This window comes from Vulpes vulpes, chromosome 6, assembly GCF_048418805.1.
Source record: "Vulpes vulpes isolate BD-2025 chromosome 6, VulVul3, whole genome shotgun sequence".
NCBI lineage: Eukaryota > Metazoa > Chordata > Mammalia > Carnivora > Canidae > Vulpes > Vulpes vulpes.
The window spans coordinates 60,200,806-60,222,873 of record NC_132785.1 but is presented as its reverse complement, the minus strand read 5'-3'; the positions used below and the strand labels follow the sequence as shown (position 1 = coordinate 60,222,873).

Genomic DNA, 22,068 nt, shown 5'->3' with positions numbered 1-22,068 from the left:
TCAGGAGAATGTTGTATCTTTATTCCCACAGCCTCAGACCTCACAGTTCAGCACCAGGGAGATCGGTCACCACTGCTGCCGTGTGGCTGGCCCGGGCCAGGTGGACACAGGGGCATGACCAGCCCATGATGGGCCCCCTACGCTGACAAGCTGCAGTGAGCATCTGGCTGTCCTTCATGCTAACAAGACACACAGGAAACCTGTTGTGAAGTGTCCTCAATCACGTCCCAGCGGCTTCACAGGTGCTCATCCTGCAGACATATGCTTCCCTGCCCTCAAGATAAACCGATTTTCTCTTTCAGATAAGCAGGGAACTCCAGTATGAGATGGAGAGCAGACCAAGGACACAGAAGACGCCAGCTCTAGTCAACAGGCCCCTGCACGTGGAGCGCCCTTCTCCTCCAGCCACCGAAAGCCACGAGGCACGTCACCTGGCCGGCTTCGTTTGTCGGTGGCTCCTGGAAGCACTGTGGGGTTGGTCCATCAGAGCAGCGGTGGCCACAACCGGGTGTAAGCCCAGATGCTGAGCTCCTGGCCTGGTGCAGATCCCTGGAATCCCTAGATGCTGGCAGCCCTCAGAAGGTGCATGGGGGAAACCAGGTCCAAGGGCACTGGGTGGAGCAGGCGACTGTCCTACCGCAGCCACGGTGCCAGGTGGGCGGGCAGGGAAGGGCCACACCTGGGGCAATGGCTACCAAGACCGCTGGGCTGGACAAAGGTGCCCAAGCTGAGCGACAGTATCCCGAGCCCATCCATGCTATTCCCTTGATCCCAGAAGGGACTCACTCTGGTGGCACATGCAGAACATCTCAACAGCACAATTCCTGCTCACAAAGTCCTGAGACCAGATTGAGGCTCAGGTCAACCTGCGTCAGAAAGGATGGTGGCTAGTAACTTTCGAGCGCCAGCACAGAGAGCCAGCCTGGAGCCCTTCAGGGCAGGGAGCCAAATCCCCAGGGCACACCCGCCAACTGTGTGGGCCCGGGGCCCAGGTTCTTGTCATGAGCCACAGAGAATGGGGCCTTGGGCTGGCCTCACAACCAGCCTGGGTGCAGAGCCCATTCCTGACTCCAGACCTAATCTCTTCAGACACAGTTTACAGTAAGAAGGGCAGTCAAGACGATGTCAGGATGTGTTCTCCAACACGTTTTTCTGGTTGAGCTAGCATGTGTTGTGTCCTGGGAAGCCTGCGGCTCTGCAGGGGAGCCCTCAGGACAGGCAGACGTCTCCCCATGGAAGAGGCCCTGGAATGGCGTGGCTGCCATGGACAGATTCTTAGCATGACCCAGCTCCTTCTCAGGCTCCGTGATGCCCTTCTGAAGGATGGTGGCAGCTGTTTATGAGGGGTCCTCAGAGCCTCCCTGGCCGCAGCTGCAGGTGCCCTGCTCAGGAGGTGGCACAGGTGGGGCAGGTGAGTCACGGCTGCCTCACTTCCTGTGGTGGGGTCATTCCTGCGGCTCGGGACCAGTCTCCCAGACATGACTCACCTGCCCGTGCATCCCTGTGGGAAGGTCACATTCCACTTCCATGTCTTACTTCCGGGCCATTCTGAGTGGCTTCAATCCTGGGGAGGGCACCTGGACCGCACGGTGGAGCTGCCCATGCTGGCACACCCGAGCGTGTTTTTCAATATCATGGGTGAATGTTTCCCATGTCCTGCTGACCCCCAAGGCAGAATGTCTCCACATGTTACGGGCAGCACTTATATTACAGGGTTTTATGTCCTGAGACACTCAGATGGAGTCTCTCTAGCTGACAACAGGCTCAGGGGCGTGGGGACCATGCAGGGCAGCATCTAGAGCTGCCACATGCGTCCCAGGCTCATCGACCAGCACTCCAGAGGGTGACTCAGAGTCTTCTGTTTGAAGACATGCCTCACAACCCTGCACCATCCCCTGTGGCCTGAGGAGGAGGACAAGCTGCTGCCGGTCCTGCCAGAAGACAGCCACCAGGGCAGCCGGAGTGGCTCAGTGGTTTAGCGCCGCCTTCAGCCCAGGGCGTGATCCTGGAGACCCGGGATCGAGTCCCATGTCTGGCTCCCTGCGTGGAGCCTGCTTCTCCCTCTGCCTGTGTCTCTGCCTCTCTCTCTTTCCTTGTGTCTCTCATGAATAAATAAATAAAGAAAGAAAGAAAGAAAGAAAGAAAGAAAGAAAGAAAGAAAGAAAGAAAGAAAGAAGAAGAAGAAGACGACGATGACGACGACGACGACAGCCACCAGGACCTTGTTTATGTGGACACCTACTGCCTTTGCTCCTGCTGTAATGCGGCTTTCCTGGTTAGGACACCGGCTGACACAAAATTCCCCAACGTGCCTTCAGATCACGTCAGGCTCAGAGTCAGGTTTCAGGGTGGTGGCTGTATTTGGTTGCTGACAGGCAACTTTCCAAAGAGATAAACACAGCCTATTGCCTAGTTTTACGAAACAAAAAGGAATAGAATCCTGTATCTTTTGATAAGATGCCATTTAAAATTGCAATTGCATTAAATAAGTTGAATTTAGAAGTATTTACTCAGTACTCCATAGTAATAAAGGGGTGAGTACATCCTAAGTATAGCTTCCGTGTTTACGATGCTTATAGTCTCCAGGTCAGAAGACAGGCAAACATCTCATCAGGTGGAGGGCCTCCAGGTGGAGAAGCCTCACCAGGTGGAAGGTCTCCGGGTGGAGAAGCCTCACCTGTGGAGGGTCTCTGGGTGGAGAAGCCTCACCAGGTCGAGGGTCTTTGGGTGGAGAAGCCTTACCAGATGGAGGGTCTCTGGGTGGAGAAGCCTCACCAGGTAGAGGGCCTCCTTTGGAAATCATGCATACTTGGGACGGGCCTGGGGCCGAGAGCTGGGAAGGCAGCTTAGAGCATCAGTGCTAGACACTTAGAACTGTATCACTGTCATCTCAAGGTCCCTCAGGACGCCAGTAGGGTCTTTAGGATGACATGTGGCTGGAGACTGGAAGGCAGGGCTGCAGGTGGGAGCCGTTAGACTGTTGTGTGTGTGGCGGCCGCAGGGAGGGAGAGGAGAGCCCGCTGTCTCTGCCCACCAATCCCGTGGGAACCACATCGGCCTGCCTTGTGCCAGCCCACCACTGGTCACAGGCTCATCATTTATTTTTTTCTTTTTTAAGAGAATGAATGGTTAGATCCTAAAGCTCCCAGAGAATGTAAGCATCAGAATAAAGCCACCACGCTGTACAATTCAAGAAACGAAGGAAAAAGACATTCCTACCTGTAGCAGATTTTACAATCACACTCATTCTCCTTCTTACTGAGTCAAAACTCAAAATTTCCAGCAATTCAAACCTGAAAAAGAGATCAAAACTTGTTTTTAAAACCTGGCTCTGTAAGCCCTGTAATCTAGGTGATCACAGTGCATTCTTGGCACAGTGTCAGGCTCCTCTGCCCTGAGCACAGCCCGCCCCATCTCCTGCCCAACTCCTGGGCTGGCCATGCTTTCTTGAGGGCGTTGTCGGGATTCGTGCGGTGGGGGCTGCACTGCTGGCGCTAGCACCAGTGGCCCCCAGGGGCCAGAGGGAGGCAGAGGCCAGGCATCGCGGGCTGAGCCCTAGCTCAAGTTGTGGCTGCCCTGGGAGTCTGTCCAGCACACAAACTGCATGTTCACTTCCCTGAATTCTGGACACAGACTCACAGGCCGTACCAGAGCTGCAATCCCCGGCAATATGGCATGTCCTTGAAGTTAATAAAAATCATTCAAAATGCAAAGAAAATCTATATTAAACTGGCTTGTACAGTCATTATCAAAGACTATAATTTCTGCTGACATTTTTTTTTTGTTTTTGTTTTTTTTTTTTAATTTTTATTTATTTATGATAGTCATACAGAGAGAGAGAGAGGCAGAGACACAGGCAGAGGGAGAAGCGGGCTCCATGCACCGGGAGCCCGACGTGGGATTTGATCCTGGATCTCCAGGATCGCGCCCTGGGCCAAAGGCAGGCGCTAAACCACTGCGCCACCCAGGGATCCCTCTGCTGACATTTGAAATACTGGAAGTGGCTCAGCCCCCTGGAGAGATGCCCTGGAATGTCCTCGAGGTCCAGAGACCCCAGCCCAGCTCAGGGAGCAGTAAACCTCATGGTGCAGCTGGCTTGCAAGCCGTGGGAGGGCTGTGCAGCCCTGGGCAGCAGCCGAGGGCGTCCTACCCTCTCCAGGGGCTGCCAGCACTGCAGGGGCAAGCTCACCGCACCTACCCAGGACCAGCAGCCACTGTGGGTCAGGGGCTCACCTCCTGCCAATCCAGGAGTTTATTTTTCTTAAGGAAATGTTAAAATCCAGGGGTTTTTGCAGCTATGGAACCGAGTGTTATATTCTTTGTCACATGTCTCCGTCTATACCCATTATTACAAGTCACATTTGTTTACAAAGGAGAGATAGAGTTTTGAGTGAACACTACAGATACGTGCCCCGTCTCAGGGCCCTGTCCCCTCTGGTGGACACAGTCACTAACACTGAACATGTGTGTCAGTTCTCTCTCTCCAGAGTCAGACTGGCCACCATGGGCATCCACCAGAGCGCCCTTCTCAGCCTTCTGTGGGGCCCAGCATCCCACAACCAGGAGCCAGTGCTCCGTGAACACACATCCTGAGGCCACTTGGGACAGTGTCAGGCATCCTAGATGCCACGGGGACTCCTGTGTAAGCCTAATGTGGGATGGCCCAGAGCAAACGCTGTGGGTGGTGCAGCCCTGCCTGGCCAGCCTCAACTCTGGCCAAAGGTCCTGGGCTGTCACAAGGGGAGGGGACAGGCGTGGGTGGGGACAGAGACCTCAGGTTCCCCCAGAAACTGTCTCTGACATAGGTGTGCTCACCTTTCCACGTCGTTCTCTCTATTTAGGATCTCCATGTAGTTGTCTTTCAGTCTCAGATACGTGAAGCCAAGTCTGCAGAGAAGAGGACACATCAGTCCAGAGCTCACGGTCCAGTTTGATGCTCCTCATACCTTATTTAAGCTTGGGGAGAGCTTTCTTATCAATAAAGAAACACTTCTGGTGAAACAGAAGTGAGAATTGCTGAGCAATAGGGCTGTCTGGGGGGTGTCCAGGGGTGCCACATCACAGTGATAAGGATCCTGAGACACTGCAGATCTCCAGAACCACCCTCTCATTTTATGGATGAGGGAGCCATAGTCCAGAGCCAGAAGCCAGTCCATAAACGTCAGCAGCGTGTGTAACATATAACACGCCCTCCTCTACCAGCATCCCCAAGAGCTGTCCCCACCCCCGCCAGGTGCTGTGGTGCAGAGACAAGGCCATGCCTTCTGGAGGCCAGGAGCTTAGACACGAGGAGGTGGAAGCATCATCCCAACACAGCTGTGGCCACAATGATGTATGGTGCATGGGACCGTAGGGGGACAGGGTGTCTACCCGTCACGGCACAAGCTGGCAGGCTTCCTAGAGGTGAGCCTACAGTGTCCAGCAGGACCAACCTGTCCTAACTTCTGACACACAGCTGCACTTTAGAGCGCTCTTAGAATATACAGACTGGCTGTAAAGTACGACCAAAATCCTTTGCATCTTTAATAAAAGTTAAGAGGGGAACCATCCATTGTAGACAGTGACCAAGAGAATCCACAGCCAAGGATTCACTCCACACGGACACAGACAATGTATCTGAACAAGAATTTAGAACAACAGTCCTAAATTCTGGCTTGAAAGAAGAACAGAAGATACCAGAGAATCCCTGGTCAGGCCGAAATAAAACGTGCTGTAACAGAGACACAGAGCATCTGGACATTATCACAGTGAGGATTGAAACAGCAAAAGATTGAATAGGTCAAACAGAAGATGAGATTGTGGAAAACAACGAAGTGAAAAGACAGCCACAGAGTCTGGCAGCAGAATGGCAGCTTCTCCCACCAGTAGTGGGCTGCATACAGCAGGGTCCTCGTCTGCCAGCATGGAGGTGGAGGACTCGGGTCAGGAAGGCTCCGCCTGCCCAGCCCACCCCCAGCAAGCATCCCAGCACAGTGGCCGTCTCAGGATACTCCTTGTGAGTCCACGGTCAGGGCAGACCACATCAGCAAGGCCCTCGTGTACCAGACCCGCTCGCAGACGTACCTCTGGATACCTTCAACGAGGGCCACCTCGTCAGGAGAGGACGAGATGTAAGTACAGGACTTCCCCGAGTCAGGAGACTTCCTGGGTCCATCCACGTCATCGTCGTCCTTCACCTGGATGGTGTGGCACAGACACAGGGCCCGGAAAAACAGCTCTTCCCGCTCCTACAAAAGTGTGGTACAAACCCCACGTATCTATGCCATGTCAGCTTAAAGTACATAGAAAATATGCAGAAGGCAGTGAACAAATTTCAGGGGTAGGGGAGATTCGTCTCATCTCCGGTGCTTAAGGGGAGGGTGTGGCTTCTCTTCATCCTTGAGCAGTTCTGAGTAAGGGCAGTGAGGATGCTGGTTCAAGTCATAGAACGTGAAGTCAGCAGCCAAGCCTCCGGGAGCCTGGATGCCCTGGGGTTCCCCAGCTAACTTCCCAGGGGCCCTAAGGTGTGGCTGAAGCCCAGGGCCACTGACCACAGGCCCTCCCTCCAACACTTGGCAGGGAAACATCAGTTTCCACGTGGAAACCTTCTGATGCACATGTGGCAGGGGATGCGGGGCACTTGGTCACGAAAGAGCTACCACTGCATAGTTGCTAAGGCAAGTTGTCCTCAGTCCCCAAAGGACCCTGCACAGGGCTTTGAGGGCACCAAGGTTTGGCGAATGGTCTCCTCACTGACCATGGTGATCATGGTGAGGGGTCACAGCACCTCCCAGAGATGCCAAGGTCTGGAACCACAGCACTTGGGAGTGTGTGCATGTGTGCCCATGGGATGTACTGTATGTACATGCATGTACTGTGTGAGGGTGTGTGCACATTGGGCATGTGTTTCTGTGTACATCTGTGTATAATTTACATGTGAGCATATGGGACATGTGTCTGTGTGTGCACATGTAGTATGTATGCACACATGTGAGGGTGTGTACCTGTACATACATGCTTGTGAGCATGAGGGGCGTTCATGTGTATCTGAGTACAGTGTGTGTGTGCACGTCTGAGGGTGTATGCATGTGGGGCACATGCCTGTGTGTATATGCATGCACATGTGAGAGTGTAGGACATGTGTCTGTGTGCACATGTGCGCACTTGAGTGCAGTGTATGTGTGCACTGTGTGTGTGCATATGGGGTGTGTGTCCCTGTGTACATGTGTATGTACATACAATTCACATGTGAGCATATAAGGCATATGTCTCTGTGTGCACATGTGAGTGGGGGCAGGTATCTGTATAAACACACATGAAAGTGTGTATACATATACATACATACTTGTTAGCATAAGAGGCATCTATGTGTGCAAGTGTGTACATCTCAATATAGCATGTGTTTGTACACACGTACATGTGTGAACACGTATGCATGTGGGGCATGTGTGTGCACTTGAGTGTAGTGTGTATGTACAGATGTGTGAGGGTGTGTGCATATGGGGTGTGTGTCTTTGTGTACATGACTATGTACATACAATTCACAAATAAGCATATGGGACATGTGTCTGCACCTGTGAGGGTTTGTGTGCATGTATATACATGCTTGAGAGTGTGAGGGGCATTTGTGTGTATCTGAGTACAGTGTGTCTGTGTGCACGCGTGAGGGTATGTGCACGTGTCTATCCACATGCACACACACATGAACATGTGCTCCACACATACACATGTGCATACATGCTAGTGCATGTTTGTGGGCACAGACACGCGGAGTGCGCAGCCACTTTGCTCTCAGCATACCACATGTTCTAGCTGCTTCTTACACAGATGTGACTACTGGAGTCACAGGCAGGAATTGGTGGTAAGCACACAGTTCCTGATGCAGGTCACTAGCAGATTCAAGAACAAGGGGTGGTACTGGTTGGCCTTGGGACAGGGGACCCTGGGACAGTGCAGCAGTCATGGCCCCAAGGGAACACACCTGTGTGTGTATGTGTGTGTGTGTGTGTGTGTGTGTGTGTGTGGGTGTGGGTGGTCACCTACCCTGGCACTGGTGCCTGGGGAGGAGTCAATCATGTCGATGCCAGAGGCGCCGGGGAGCACCTGCCCATTGCAAATGGCGTGCGGCACATACACATGGCCCTCGATGCAGCACTCCTTGAACTCCATGTTGTTCTCCGTGAGTGTGCCAGTTTTGTCTGTGAAGATGTACTCCACCTGCAGATACATGCTCCGTTGGGTGGGGCTGGCCAGGGGTATGCGATCTCCTCAGAGAAGGCGGAGCCACCAATGACTCAGACCCCAGCACAGCCCTGCTTCCTAACGTCAATGTTTTCACCCCCATATACCGCCAGCGTGAAGCCCCACACTCAGATCAATCCCGGTTCTGGGCTCATCAGGAGTAACGGTGGAATTCTGGATGACGGCACAGCATGAGGATGTCCCCGCCAGCCTGGGGGGCACGTCCTGCTCGCCATGCCTGATGACACACGCCCTGGGACACACACGGGAGGCAGGGTTTAAGGGTCAGGATGTGCAGGAGTGCAGGAAGCAGAAGTCATGGGTAACAACCAGCTACATATCAGCAAAATGTTCTCTCTAGTTTTAATCCTTCTGCAGAAAATGCATTTCCCCACGTGCCTGGTTCTACAAGCAAACCAAGGACACAGCAGACAACCTGCCATTCGAAAGCCTGCCCCCAGTGCCGCGGAGCCTCTCCCCGCAATTGGGACGATCTGGAGGGAAGCCCCGTGTGATGGTCCCCAGAGCAGCAGCTATGCTGTCCAACACCTGTCTTTTTCAGAGTTAGGGTCAACAATCATAATGAACATTCTGGGAGTCCCTATCTTCTGAAAAACTTTCCACAAACCTCCGAAGCACCAGGGTACCAAGATAATTTGAGTCAGATATGCTGTACTAAACACCACTTCTCGCTTTTCTTGTTACAGAAAACTGCTTTCCTCTAAGATTTTCTCAAGAACACATAACACATATCATGTATTGTTACCAAGGATGTGAAATACGTAGACATGAAACTATCCTAGTGCTGGGCAAATGAGTCGCATTTTCCGAGGGGCTGTCTGGGACTGGACTCCAGTCTCGGCTGCAGCATGCACTGGAGGGACACTCTGAAAGTCATGCTCATCAGTAAGCAAGTCATCTCTTGGTAACAAGTACCCATGACCCCAGGGGGTGAAGGCAGTTGGTCTGAGCCTAAGCATCTACTTACAGACTGCCTCTTGGGGCAACAAGGCGCAGATTTCAGCTGCCAGGTTAAAATGGCCCTGTTTGCAGGGGGCTTTGGTGGGTCAGTCAGTGAAGCATCTGAGTCTTCATTTTGCCTCAGGTCATGATCCAGGGGTCGTGAGCTCGAGCCCTGCATTGGCTCAGGATTCTCTCCCTCTGCCCCTCCCCCTGGCATGCTTTCTCTTTCTCAAATAAAATCTTTAGAATGGCCCTGTTTGCAAAAATATTCCCCCCAAATTTCTTCGTTTTTTGTTTTGTTTTGTTTTTAATGAGTGAACTACCATTTACCAAATGCTCTTCACTGCCCCGTAAAGGCCAGGAAGGGGTCAGGCCATGATGGCAGACCTTGCTGGAACTATGTCCCAGAAAAGGAGTGAGGTTTGGGTCTGGCAGACAGGTGTGCACAGGCTCGGCCCCTCATCCAGGCAGCCCTGGCTGGCAACCTCCCTGTGGCGACTCCAGCACACACTGGCACACACCACACCTCTGACGCCCCATCAGTGCAGCACTCTGGCAGGGCAGAGATGGTGTTGCACCCATTTTACAGATTAAGACGCTCAGGTGCAGAGAGGTCGGCCACCACCATCTGTGAAGAGCAGGGCTGCGATGAGATGTCTGACGTCTGCCAATACACCGAGCTATTGGAACTCTCACTTTGCTCATCTTTAAATCGAGGAAAACTGCTCACTCTGAGTTCAGGGAAGGAAATCAGGCATAAGAGCTAAATGTAACGCCTGTAAAGGAGGACTCACCAAACTTACAGCATGAAAGCCCAGAATAAGCACTACTTACCAAGTTGGGTGAGCTTATATCAAGCAGCTACACAGCTGATTTTGCATAAATTATATGCATAAAAGTACAATCAATTGCCATGTAAATAAAACATAAAAAATAAATTTTGCTGTTGTGTTTCACAAATTATGGGATGCATCTTTGTCAGTGAGTTAAAATGGAAAATTTTCATTTGACCATCTGGATGATGTGCTCTCACAACAGGGATCATTTAGAACCCAGACACCCAGGGACAGATGGTCACAGGTCAGGGAAGAGGGTCCCGAAGGTACTGACCTGTCCTAATTCTTCATTTAAATCTGATGTGTTGACCAGAGGTCCTTCCCCCGTGTCCTCGTCAAACATTTCTTCATCCCAGGTGATAAAATACGAGCCCAGGAACTTCTGCATCTCCACCGTGACGTACATGGACACGGGGATGATGTAGTTGAAGAGGACCATGAAGGCCAGGAAGTCTGTGAAAGCCCTGAGGAACTGAGAGAGCACCATGTGATTTCCCACATCCCCATGCCAGCATCACAAAGGCCTAAAACTCAGTTCTGCCCAGATTGCACCCGTGCTATTTCTAAATACAGGCATTTATTTCAAATCCAAAGATAAGTAGTATTTGGGGGTGGCCATCGGCTTAGTCACCCCGCACCTGATTTTAGTGCCATAAGGGTCACAGACCAGGAGCCGGACTGTATAATCTGGAGGCACATGGCTCAGGTCTGGACTCAGGGAGCCCAGCCAGAAGACCATACTCTTTTGAGTAGAGGAGATTCAATAAAATTATTTTAAGACACTGGCTTAGGGAAAAATCAATTTTGGTAAACATGAGCAACCAAGCTGAAAGCCCCCCTGAGGAAAAATGAAATCAATTCTTACTATAATTTTCCTATAATTGAGATTCTTCTTTTTTTTTCCTTTTTCTTACCATAAGTAGGTACCATTTACCTCATGATCCTTAATGAGTGTTTTCTGAACACTCTCTAAATATAGCATATTCCACTGGGTAGCAGCAGAAGTGTTTATGCTGCTGCCCTTATGAATTTACCATGGGAGCCAATCCCTTCCCGGAGTATACACTCAAATACCCAAGACAGGACCAACCAGTGTCTATGGGTAGGGAGGCAATTGATAAGACTTTCCAATCAGTGAACATTTCTATGACAAAGGTGTCATCAATCAAGATTTCATGTTCTCCTGCCACATTTTCATAACAACAGCCTATAGGGTATCTTTGATGACTTTGCAAAGGGGAGCACATTCCATACCAGGTTCCTCTGTCTTTCTGACTCGGTTTTCTGATTATACCATGGCTCATCTCGGAATGGTTCGCTCTGCCATACGTACTTCAGGACAGTGTTTATCAGCGCTTTACTAATCAGAATGCAGAGGTACACAATGAGGAACACGTTCATGGATCTAAAACACATGACCAACGATACTTAGTTATTGACTGATGAAGAATCTAGAGCAGTGTGTCACCTTTCTCACACGTCAAGATAAACACACTGTGAAGAAACAGAGAACATGTTTTAAAGGAGCCCCCCACCACCAATGGCACAGTAGAAGTGAGAACAGAAGCTTGCATATATCAGAGTCCATCCTGTGACCACAGGGAAAGTTCTGAAAACAGGAGAGAGTGGTGCATGCAGCCACACTGGTGACTGCATGGTCTAGGAGTCTAAGATTCAGGATATCCAGAAGTCATTTCTTCTGCCACTAAGTGTCAACCAGTGAGGTCCAGGTTTAGAAATAACCACTGGGAAGAAGGGAGGGAATGCCCTCTGAACTGGAAAAGTACTGAATCCCTGGCTAGTGTCTTAGCAGATCTTGTGAAAAAGCCTTGATTTTCCAGTATCTATTTCTGAAACCCATACATCAATGTAGACATCTGGAAGTAAAGCATTCTTGCTTATCAAGAGCCAAATCTCCATTTTCATATCTGGTACAGCCGTCGACGGACAGAGACCCATGATTGCATCCTGAGACCAACTTGGTAAGAGCAGGCAGTCTTCCCAAAGATCTCCAAGTCCCACATAGTTCTTATTAAATAATTTATAATCACTTCAAGTCAGGAATACACTTGAACAAAAGGCAAAGAAGACAAAATTCTGGGCCACATCTTCTCACAAATTCAACTCTGTCCTTGGCTTGTCATTGTAAGGATTTTACTGTTTCATGAAAAGAACACTGTTTTCTCTCTGCTCAAGCTTTCCTCAGGAAAACATACAGTTTCCAACAACTCAAAGTCAAAAGTGACCCAATTTTAACATTTTCATGAATTGGCAAGAGGAGCTGCAGGACTTAAGACGTCCATATGAGGAAGCCTGCAGACTTGGGCTAAAGGTGTGTGGCCATTTGCATCCCCATAGAACAAGACTGTTGATATAAATACCCAGCACTACCAGTTCCCTAGAGACCATGACAAAATTGCTAATGAAGCCAAAAGGAAAATGCTTTCATGTCTATTGGGGCTCAAGATGGTTTTAGGTCATGGAGCTCTATGCACTTCAAAGGGGGTACTGAGACTTACTTTTCTACAGCAGATCGTTTCTGGGATTTTGATTGATAATTTAATGCCATCTTGGTTTCCATGCCTGTGTAAATAGCAACACCTGTAAACCAGAAGAGTCAATGTTAGAACAATAGCACAGGCACATCTTGCCTTTACATAGGAAGTTACACACAGCTGCAGTAAAATGAAATTTTGGAGAAAATAAATCCTATTTTAAATTTCATTAGGCAAGCTAGCTGTTCACAAAGAGTCTAACAGGATTCCTCAGACTATAGAAATACTTTTTTTTTTCCTGCATAGAAATCAAGCTCTACTTTTTCTTGAAGCTCAGATTTTACTATGTTGAATTTTTTGACAATAGGGTACATCCGCATGTTTTTTAGTTGTCTCAATTAAAAGACAGAAATAACCCATACAGATGGGAGATAATAGCAAAGAAATACAGCCATTAAAAGAAATCTCCTGCAGAACTGTATTGTGAAACATAAATTTAGGTTTCTGAGTCGGAAACTACAGGCACTTCACATGCAAGCAACCCTCAGACCCCACTGCTTTGTGGGCCTTGGCGATCCACCAGTACTGGCTGATCACTGCTGCCAGAGTCTACCGCAGAGCACAGAGAGATGCATTCATGGGAGCACTACGAACTTTAACTGCTCCACGCACCCTTAATTTTAGAAGCTATTAGTATAATTCACTAACTGAGACACTGACCGAAGATCTTCTCGGTGTTCTTCAGTGTGGCTCCTCTGAGAAGCAAGTTCTCTGACCCCAGCGGCCTGCAGACACAGAAGGACCAAAGCAGAGCAATGGAACACACAGAAGGTGCTCTGGGGTAGGAAAATTGAGGCCTGCATTTAATAGACTTGATGTCAAGAGGAAATCATTTAAATGCAGAGTAGCTTCTATCTGGATTATGAAAGTTAGCCTGGCTCCGTGTAAGGGTGTGTGGCCTTCACCCTGGGAGGGTAAGACCTGCTCTGTGGAAGGCCCCAGTGGGTTGGCACTTCGCAGTGCCTGCTCTCTGGTGGGGCTCCACACTGTGTGAGGCCTTGTCAGGAATGTGGGCTCCCAGCTCACCAGACCAACCAATGGGCCAGAGAAGGTGATGTCTGTGATTCAAGAGGATCCAGCTATTCCCACCACATCCTCGGGGAGGCTCCACAAGTTTCATGGGATCTGGTCTTACTTCCCAACATGAGGGCTGGGAACACTGTGCATTGGTCAACATGGGCAGTCAAGCACACACAGACCCTCTCTGCATGCCCATGGTCTCCAGATCTGGAGCCACCCCTGCACCTGCTACTCTGGGGAAGCAACTACCAAGAAAGGTAAAAACCACTCAGGAAGGAACAAGCAGGGCCCTCAGCACTCGAGACTCAGCAGCGAGCAACAGACCAAATCTCTGCCTTTAGGGGGTCATGTTCCTGTGGGCTCCATTCCTCATTTCTTCTCATTTTCCAAGAGTAAAAGAGAGTAAGAAGAATGCAACTCGCGAATGTTGCTGCTGCCAGTATTCTACCAATTTCCTTTGCAGAGTAAAGAATTAGTATCAAAATGTGAAGTATATTAGTTATTACCTTCCCAAGCTACTCAGCATTAAACTTTGAACTTGAAGCATGAGAAGCTGGCAGTGCTTACTTCTGATTGATCCTAGCAGCAGTCTGCATAAATCTAAATCTATTAAGACAACTGCTCATGAGACACAGAAGTACGGGTTGTTCTACACAGAAATTAGAAGTGTCCTGGGAGACCTGTGCCTATTTAGAGAAGACCATGGCCATGCCTTCACGACCTCTCAGAAGCACCCACAAACGTGCTGATCAACAATAAAGTGAGAGGCACACAAATCACTTCCATGAAACAAGCAATTTGAAGAGCCTCACAAGGAGAGGCGCCCAGGTCTGATATTTCAGGGGCCATTTATTTGCCATCAATATCTTGCAGGGATTATTTCTACTTCCAGGCAATTGCTCTCCTTGACACACAAGGTAATACCAGGACATGGACAACCTGGAGACCACTTAAGTGGGAAGAAAAATGATTTCTCCAACCCCAGGGGAGGGAGTTATAGGTCAACTCTGAATCCTACTCAAAGTCAACTTCCTAAACCATCCATCTCGATCAGCCCAATAGCAAAGACCTGCTAGATCTGGAAATGATGCCCAGAAGACATATCCACAGGCCTGGGGATGCAGAGAGCCAGTGTGAGGTGAGAGTGGACCACATGTGTCCAGCCACTGGCTGGCTCCGGTGTGTAGCCACCTGGCTGGTGTGGGTCCTTGTCCACAACCCATGGGTGTGAGAGATCCCAGGCCGCTATGATGAAACAGGTAAGCACACCCACCTGCCACCTGCACGGTCCCCAGATGAGACACATCCCCTTAAATCTAGACAGAATCTAGAGCCAAAAGTGTGTCCCAGTGATGATTGTGAGTAGATGCATACATTCCAATAACATGGCCTCCTCGTCAGAAATTGCTCAGCTTCATGGTTGAAGACACACTCGTCTATAAAAGTTGAGGGCATTTCTCACAGGGACAGAGGCTCACCGTCACAGGCTCCTAACATGGTGAGACAGTATCTTCCATGAGTGTCATCACACTCGGAAGTTTGTTGGCATGAACAAGAGAAACCAGAGAAGACAGCAGAACCTGGACCATTGGTAAAGCAGAATTCTACTTCTAAAACCCAACAGAATAGCAACGCTGAAAGCCTCTGATCTGTAATAGAAAATTTCACTTTAATGGAAATAGCGCATCTGTCCTCACCTCACCACGGGGTCGTTCCGGTCATTGTAGACGTTGATGCGGCCGACAAACCTGGCAATAGAGAAGCCAGGTCAGTGCTGAGCAGCTGGGTGGGGGAGGCAGGTCAGGTGCCTGTTGTCCAGAGACACTTCCTGCTTCCAGGAGGGAAGTGCACTCTACTTGAGGGCTGGGTTCTTGGTCAAAAGCTCATTGGCTTCCTCCCTCTTTCTTCTTTCTTTTAAGGTTTATTTGAAAGAGAGAGCGCAAACGTGTGTGCAGGAGCTTGAGGGTGGGGCAGCGGGAGACACAGGCTTCCTGCAGAGCAGGGAGCCTGACGCAGGGCTCAATCCCAGGACCCAAGATCATGACCTAAGCTGAAGGCAGATATTTCACCAAAGAAGCCAACTGGGCACCCCCCACCCATTCTTGTTTTACTATCTATCCTTATTAGCCTGTGATCACTCTAAAGATTTTCCTTAAAATTGTTTCTCAAATCACAGAAAATTATGTTTTCTTCAATAAACTTAGTTCCATTAAGCCAGGCCAAATATTTCCATAAATAGCTATAGATTTTAATGTTGCTGGACTATGAAAATGTTAAGTATGCTATTTCTGGCTTGGTCTTAATTTTTAAGCAGCTACGTACATTCTCTTCCCAGACAAGCGCAGCGCTGGTTGGGGCAGGGTGGAGAGAACAGCAGGTGGGGGGAGGGCACCAAATGTGGGGAACACAGACAGACTTACTTATACAGGTCAGGCTGGGGCTGCTCACACTCAATAGTGGCGTGCAAGCCATCTATATCCTCTTCTGTATGAAACCCCTTAGTATCTTGAACGGCGTAGTGAGTCTGCAGATTGACAAGAAAGGTGAGTTCACAACCAAGCAGGGGACACGCACGTGGCAGCCAGTGCCCCTGATGTGGGGGCAGCACCATGTGCTACCTGCTGTGCCTGTAACCGAGCCTGCTCACAAACCCTAGGTACTGTGTCAGAGAAAACGTGGAAGTAGACTCGGAAGTCACATACCAGCAAATATACAACAGAGTTTGCGAATGTTAACAAGTTAAAGAATCACCAGGTGCCACTGGTAGTCCTTCATCAGGGACTGGAAAACCCTTCTACTCCTGCCCACTGCTCTCAACTTCACTGTGATGGAGACCAGTCAGAAAAGAAATCTAGGACCTGATGTTCCTTTCCCTCATATGATGCCCTACCATGTGCACCACGCTGTCCTTGGCATCACACACTGCACAGGCCTGGCACTGCTGGAGAGCATAAGCATTCCCTGCATGGTTCTGTGAACCTGAGCATACTTTGCACCCTGGAATGCTTGCAGGGCACCGGTTCCCAATGTGGTGGGTCCAGGGGGCCCAAGAATGGCATTTCTAACACAACCCAGGCAATATTGAGGCACTGGCCCCAACAGCATCGCTAACATGGACAGGGTGGGCTCAGAGTCTGAGCAAGGGCCTGCTGGAGACAGCGCATCTCTGAATGTCCTCTTGTCCTCCCAGCAACCAAGTGCTTGGGGGCGGGGGAGAAGGACATGGATCAAGGCAGGTGGGAGATAAACCATGGCAGCAGCAGCATTTATAACACTTTGGAGCACCTACTGTGCACCTGGCATGTTGGGAAACTTTCTAAGCGTATGCTCACAAGAGCCCCTGGAAGACAGGTCTGTCCCCATTCTACAGATGTGAAAACTGCAAAAGTTAAAACTGCCTGCCCAAGATCACAGAGGCTGTAGCCATGACCAGTGCAGGAGCCCCACTGCCTTTTAAGGAAAGAGTTCAGGCCAAACAAATGTGCAGAAGTGGCATCAAAAAGCACACACACAGGATGCTGATCACAATCGGCACAAAAGCTGCAGTGGAGTGCCTGCCAGTTCTAGACAAGACAATGGCCATTACGTCTCATCACCAGCTCAGGAGTCTAGCCGGACACCTGCCACAGCCGCTCACTAGCGATGACAGGACATCCCTCCTGCATCCTCCTGCAAGACAGGTGCAAGGGGCAGCCTGATGCCCACAGCCTGGGTACTCGGGGCTTGCTGGGTGTCAGGGACACGGGAACATGATCCACATGCTCCAGATACCTGACACCATAGTTGCCCGACTCTCCTGGGGGCTTCCACCCCCAAAATTTCTGTTGTTTACAATCAATCGTGCCAGAGGGATCCCTGGGTGGCGCAGCGGTTTGGCGCCTGCCTTTGGCCCAGGGCGCGATCCTGGAGACCCAGGATCGAATCCCACATCGGGCTCCCAGTGCGTGGAGCCTGCTTCTCCCTCTGCCTGTGTCTCTGCCTCTCTCTCTCTCTCTCTCTCTCTCTCTCTCTCTGTGACTATCATAAATAAAAAAAAAATTAAAAAAAATTAAAAAAAAATCGTGCCAGAATGTTAGCCCTCTCAGGATATGTATATAGGAAAGGTGCCCCCAAATCCCCAAGGGTTTATAGAATGATATGAATTATCCATAAAAGAAAGAAAATATCTCTTTCCCATCGCAGAAACCCCATCATTAATTGCCGTTTGTCAATGCCTCACACATGGTTGGCTCCACTGAGCCATGCTCACTTTCCCAAATTCCTTGGAAGCTCTCATTTAAAAAAAAAAAAAAAAGAAATCCTTAAAATAGTGATACGTTCTATTCATATGTGATGCTTAATTAAAGTTTTGTAGCACCAACTGGCAGTACAGAATTCCGTACTGAGAATAAGATATAATTACTTATTATAACTTCAGAAAATCCTTATTAAGATATTTTAACAAGAAGACACTTATTAAAGTGATAGTCATCAAAAACCTACCCTCTTAAGTGGCTTTTCACAGAATTCCAGTGTAGTGAAGACACTAATTTTGACTAGTAAAATGAAAATTTTCAAAATTCCCATAATCTACTCACTGCATCCTTAATCTGGTCCCCTTTCCCTAAATGACACAGCTAAGAAATAACATGAAGTTATTTCTCTGAACCTGGGGTGGCTGGCGGTTAAGGACTGAGTGGGGACAAGAAACGGCGGGATGTAGGGAGAAGCAAAGTGAGGGGCCTCATGGCTGCCACAGTACCCCTGGTCTTTCCACAACCCCTGAAAACATGGGGTTTGCAAACATGGTGCCACAGCGGCTGGCCACACAGTATGGCTGGAACAGTGCCCTGCCCAGGGCCCCAAATAAAAGGCACGGTACTTTGTGACTGGATTCTCCGTCTAAGCTGGCGGTTGTCACATGGCAGGTCCCATCTCCGCGGCTGCTGGAGAGGAAAATCAGGTCACAGGGGAAGGTCTCGTCCTCCTTGACCATGACGATGTCTCCAACCTGCAGGACAGACAGGCTCTGTGTGGTGGCCCAGCCCTGTGTGGGTGCTAAAACATCCTAGGGAAGACTGTTTGCAGGGATTCTGCCAAAATCTGGGACGATTAGGTGGGGTTTCAATGTGCCAACTTCAGACCCATGAAGCATCAATGCACATTATGACAGAATAACGTGCAGTGGAACCATAGACAAAATCCCATGACAGGATTATCCTTGATTGAGCCCAAGCCAGGCACAACACATGGTTGGCATCACACACTGCACATGTGTTTATAATGAGTCTGCGTGGGAATTATTCCTGCAAGATAACAATATACCCTCCTGGTGGATGCGAGGAGGCCGTGATGGGGCTGTTCCTGATGCCCAGGTGGGCTGGGACTCCAAGGAATGCAGCTGGACAGAAGAGCCAGGCCGCAAATGCGGCCTGGGTGTTCCATTTACGCCATGATGTTCTTGAGAGGACAGAACCTTAGATGGACCATCGTAGGCTCTCTTCTGCAATGGTCTTGGCACCTCTGCAGGCTGGCCCTGTCTCACACTGTCAGGGCACAGCCTCTCGTTCCAGCTGCCCAGGTAGAGAGCAGACATTGGCCCCAGAACATCAAGGCATTAAAAAAACAATTTTCTGCTGATGCTATTTAGGTCTATTTACTAGGAGCATAGAAGGCTTTGCAAAGGATATATGGTCTCTAAGGGAAAGTGCACATAGGGCCTGGGGCCTGAAGAAGCCTGGTAACGTGCCCAGGGCCCACCACAATTCCTTCCCAGACCCCTGATGGCCAGGAAAGAATCACCAGTCAAGACCAAGTGATGGGAGCTCAGTCAGAATTCCTGGATGGTGAGTTTTATAAAACAAAGAAGTTGTAGGGGTGCTTGGCTGGCTCCAATGGTAGAATATGAGATTCTTATCTCAGGGTTCATGAGTTCAAGCCCTGCACGGGGTGTAGAAATTGCTTAAAAAAATATGTAAATTTAAAAACAACAAAGAAAATGTGTGCATTGTGTGTATGGTACATGTTAGACAAGGTTAATAAAGGTGGCCATGTACTGGTGACACGTGAGCAGGCCCCCGGGTGGATCCTGGGTTGGGTGGGCGGGGGGAATGGGTTGGGGATGGAGGGGGAGTGGAGGGTGGGCACAGGGTGAGGGGTCAGGAAGGGAATGAGAGGATGAAGGAGGGGAGGGGATGGGGAGTGGAGAATGGTGGGGGAGAGGGTGGGGAAGGGGGGTGGCAGAGAGTGGGGGAGAGGGCTTCAGAGGTGAGACGCAGCTAGGCTCCATCCAGGACTCACAGCTCACAGTCCCCAGGGACTAGCCTGAGCAACTGTACCACTTGCTGGTGCACGTGCAGGTACTTCCCACTGGCTTGAGCAGGTGTGAAAATCATCCACACAGGTGACATAAACAATGTTTAAGCAGATGAAGATACGTCACTTATACCCATGGCCCACTGAAACAGGGAGTTAAAACAACCTGCAGTGAGGCTGCCATTCCTAATTTCACAGTTTCCAAGCAGTGGAATTCCCGTTCACATGACTCTACATGTTTGAGAACGTGTTTGCTCATGGTGTCCCAGAGCATCCTCTACCATGACTGTGTGGAGCAACCTCCTAGAGCCCAGACTGCCCTGATGGGATCTGTGAAATTAAACAGCTCTAAAGAAGAAAGCTTATTACAACTTCCAATAAGTAAAAATTGAAGTTAAACAAAGCAGATCGTGGCAGGAGCCTGCCTTCAGTGAGACGGGTTTGGGGAAGCGGCCGGGCCCAAACTCAGTAAAGCAGCGGTTCTAGGCTCAGTTTTCCTCAAATGAAACCCTGTTCACGCTGCTGCTTTTTGGGCTTTGGTTTGGGCTGAAGAACTGTGCCAGGATTACTCACCCTCAGCTTTCGGCTCTGCTTCCGGACTAGCTTTCCATGCTGGATGAAATGCACAGGGCACTGGTTCATGGCATTGTCTGCCTTGTGGCGAAGCCAGTCCTCATAGCCCTGAGGGACAGAAGACAGCCACACAGTGGAGCAGTACCCCATGGAGGGTCTTCGGCCCCAGGCCGGCTGCTCTGGACTTTGCCGGATGGGCCGCAGCTGCGGGTGCCATGCAGCCAGCTTCAGCCTCGGGGCAAGCAAGGCTGCCCTAAAACCAGAAGTCACCCTTCCTGACACCCAGCAGCCACCTACCAGGAGTCCCGGGCTTTCACCTTAACTGAACCCTACATCTACCCACTTCTTCCTGGCCCTGACCACCGGGTTGGCCTGTCCATTCCTCCAGAGGGCTGGTGCCTGTATTCTTACACCAGCAGTGATCAGGATTCAAGTCCTGAGGCCGCCCCTGGGAGTTCAACATCCCCCCGTTTGCTGGAGGGCTTCTGAGTCTTCTCCCATGGGACACGCATCTACTGTGTGTGCTTGAGTCTCTTGGGATGACCACGTAGAGCTCCCCACTGCCTGCACTGTGGCTGGGGCCTCCCTTAGGCAGGAGGACCAGGGTGAGGGTCTTCAGTTCCCCTCTCTGCAGACCCAGGAGTAAGCCTCCCCTGGATCCTGACTGTGAGCATGTCACAGGCCCCATCACAGGCACCCTGCAACCCCCACGGCACTCGTGTGCAAATGTGTGTACAGGGGGCTCAGAGCAGAAGGGGCTAAGCCAGGCCCCAGGGCATGCTCAGTGCTTGCCCGGAAATGCAGAGGTGAGACCACAGGAAATAGCAGGAGGGGGCAGGATGGGACAGGGGTGGGGAGTGGGCCCAGCCCGCCTGGAGGGCGGAAGATGGCATGGGGCATGCAGAACACCATGCAGGAAAGGTCCGTGGGCAGCTGGGGAGGGCTTTGCCTGACTCTCTGAAGCCACTAGACATTGGAACAGAGGGGGTCAGATGCTCTTCAGAAACCTAGTTTAGTGCCTTGGTAGGAAGAGGCACATCTGGGTCCAGCCAGGTGACTGGCTCCCCACAGGGGCTCCCTGAGTCGCAAGGAAGGGCATTGGATCCCCCGTGTGTGGGGGCCAGGGTCACTGGAGAACCAGGGCTGAGGGGAGGGCGGAGCGCCACCCGACTCATCCAGTGCCAGGCATTGGGGGTGGCCTGAGGTCTGGGGAGGTGAGGAGCAGGGGGCAGAGGCAGGTGGAATGTGGGAAGCCAGGTACCCCCAGGAATGGGGTGAGGGGGTGCAGGACGGGGCAAGGCCCCATGGGACCTTCTGCCTCCTCACACTACCGCCGACTTTCAAGAGCGGCGGTCTCCTCCTCCACACCCATCTTAAGGCCCTCATGTGGTGCTCTACAAGAAGGAGGATTGTTCTTCCAAAAATACAGAGAGAAGTGGAAGCACCTAGCTCTAGCGTGCCCGACACTCAGAGCTCTTCAGAGATGACCCACACACCCAACCCCTCCATTCTGTGCCCCTTCTGGCTCTTCCTCCTCAAAAAGCCTCCTTCCTGTCCCTGGTTCTACACTCTTAGGACGTGTGTGCATCACAAACAACTGAAGTGTT

At 50.5% G+C, this 22,068-nt stretch overlaps 1 protein-coding gene across 19 annotated transcripts in view; it reads right to left on the bottom strand.

Annotated features, from left to right (window-relative positions):
* ATP11A (ATPase phospholipid transporting 11A) overlaps nt 1-22,068 on the bottom strand; it is a 130,038-nt gene that overhangs the window by 34,065 nt on the left and 73,905 nt on the right. For 15 of the 19 annotated variants that reach the window (XM_072761046.1, XM_072761041.1, XM_072761043.1 and 12 more), the window contains 12 exons: nt 20,462-20,569; nt 18,456-18,584; nt 16,015-16,118; nt 15,292-15,342; nt 13,235-13,299; nt 12,539-12,620; nt 11,274-11,424; nt 10,294-10,491; nt 8,023-8,196; nt 6,064-6,227; nt 4,816-4,887; nt 3,220-3,293 (listed from right to left, as the gene is read on the bottom strand). In XM_072761046.1, the coding sequence (XP_072617147.1) occupies nt 3,220-3,293; nt 4,816-4,887; nt 6,064-6,227; nt 8,023-8,196; nt 10,294-10,491; nt 11,274-11,424; nt 12,539-12,620; nt 13,235-13,299; nt 15,292-15,342; nt 16,015-16,118; nt 18,456-18,584; nt 20,462-20,569 (1,372 nt within the window). The remainder of the gene's footprint in view (nt 1-3,219; nt 3,294-4,815; nt 4,888-6,063; nt 6,228-8,022; nt 8,197-10,293; nt 10,492-11,273; nt 11,425-12,538; nt 12,621-13,234; nt 13,300-15,291; nt 15,343-16,014; nt 16,119-18,455; nt 18,585-20,461; nt 20,570-22,068) is intronic. The other 4 variants (XM_072761050.1, XM_072761051.1, XM_072761052.1 and 1 more) reach the window with 1 other exon arrangement.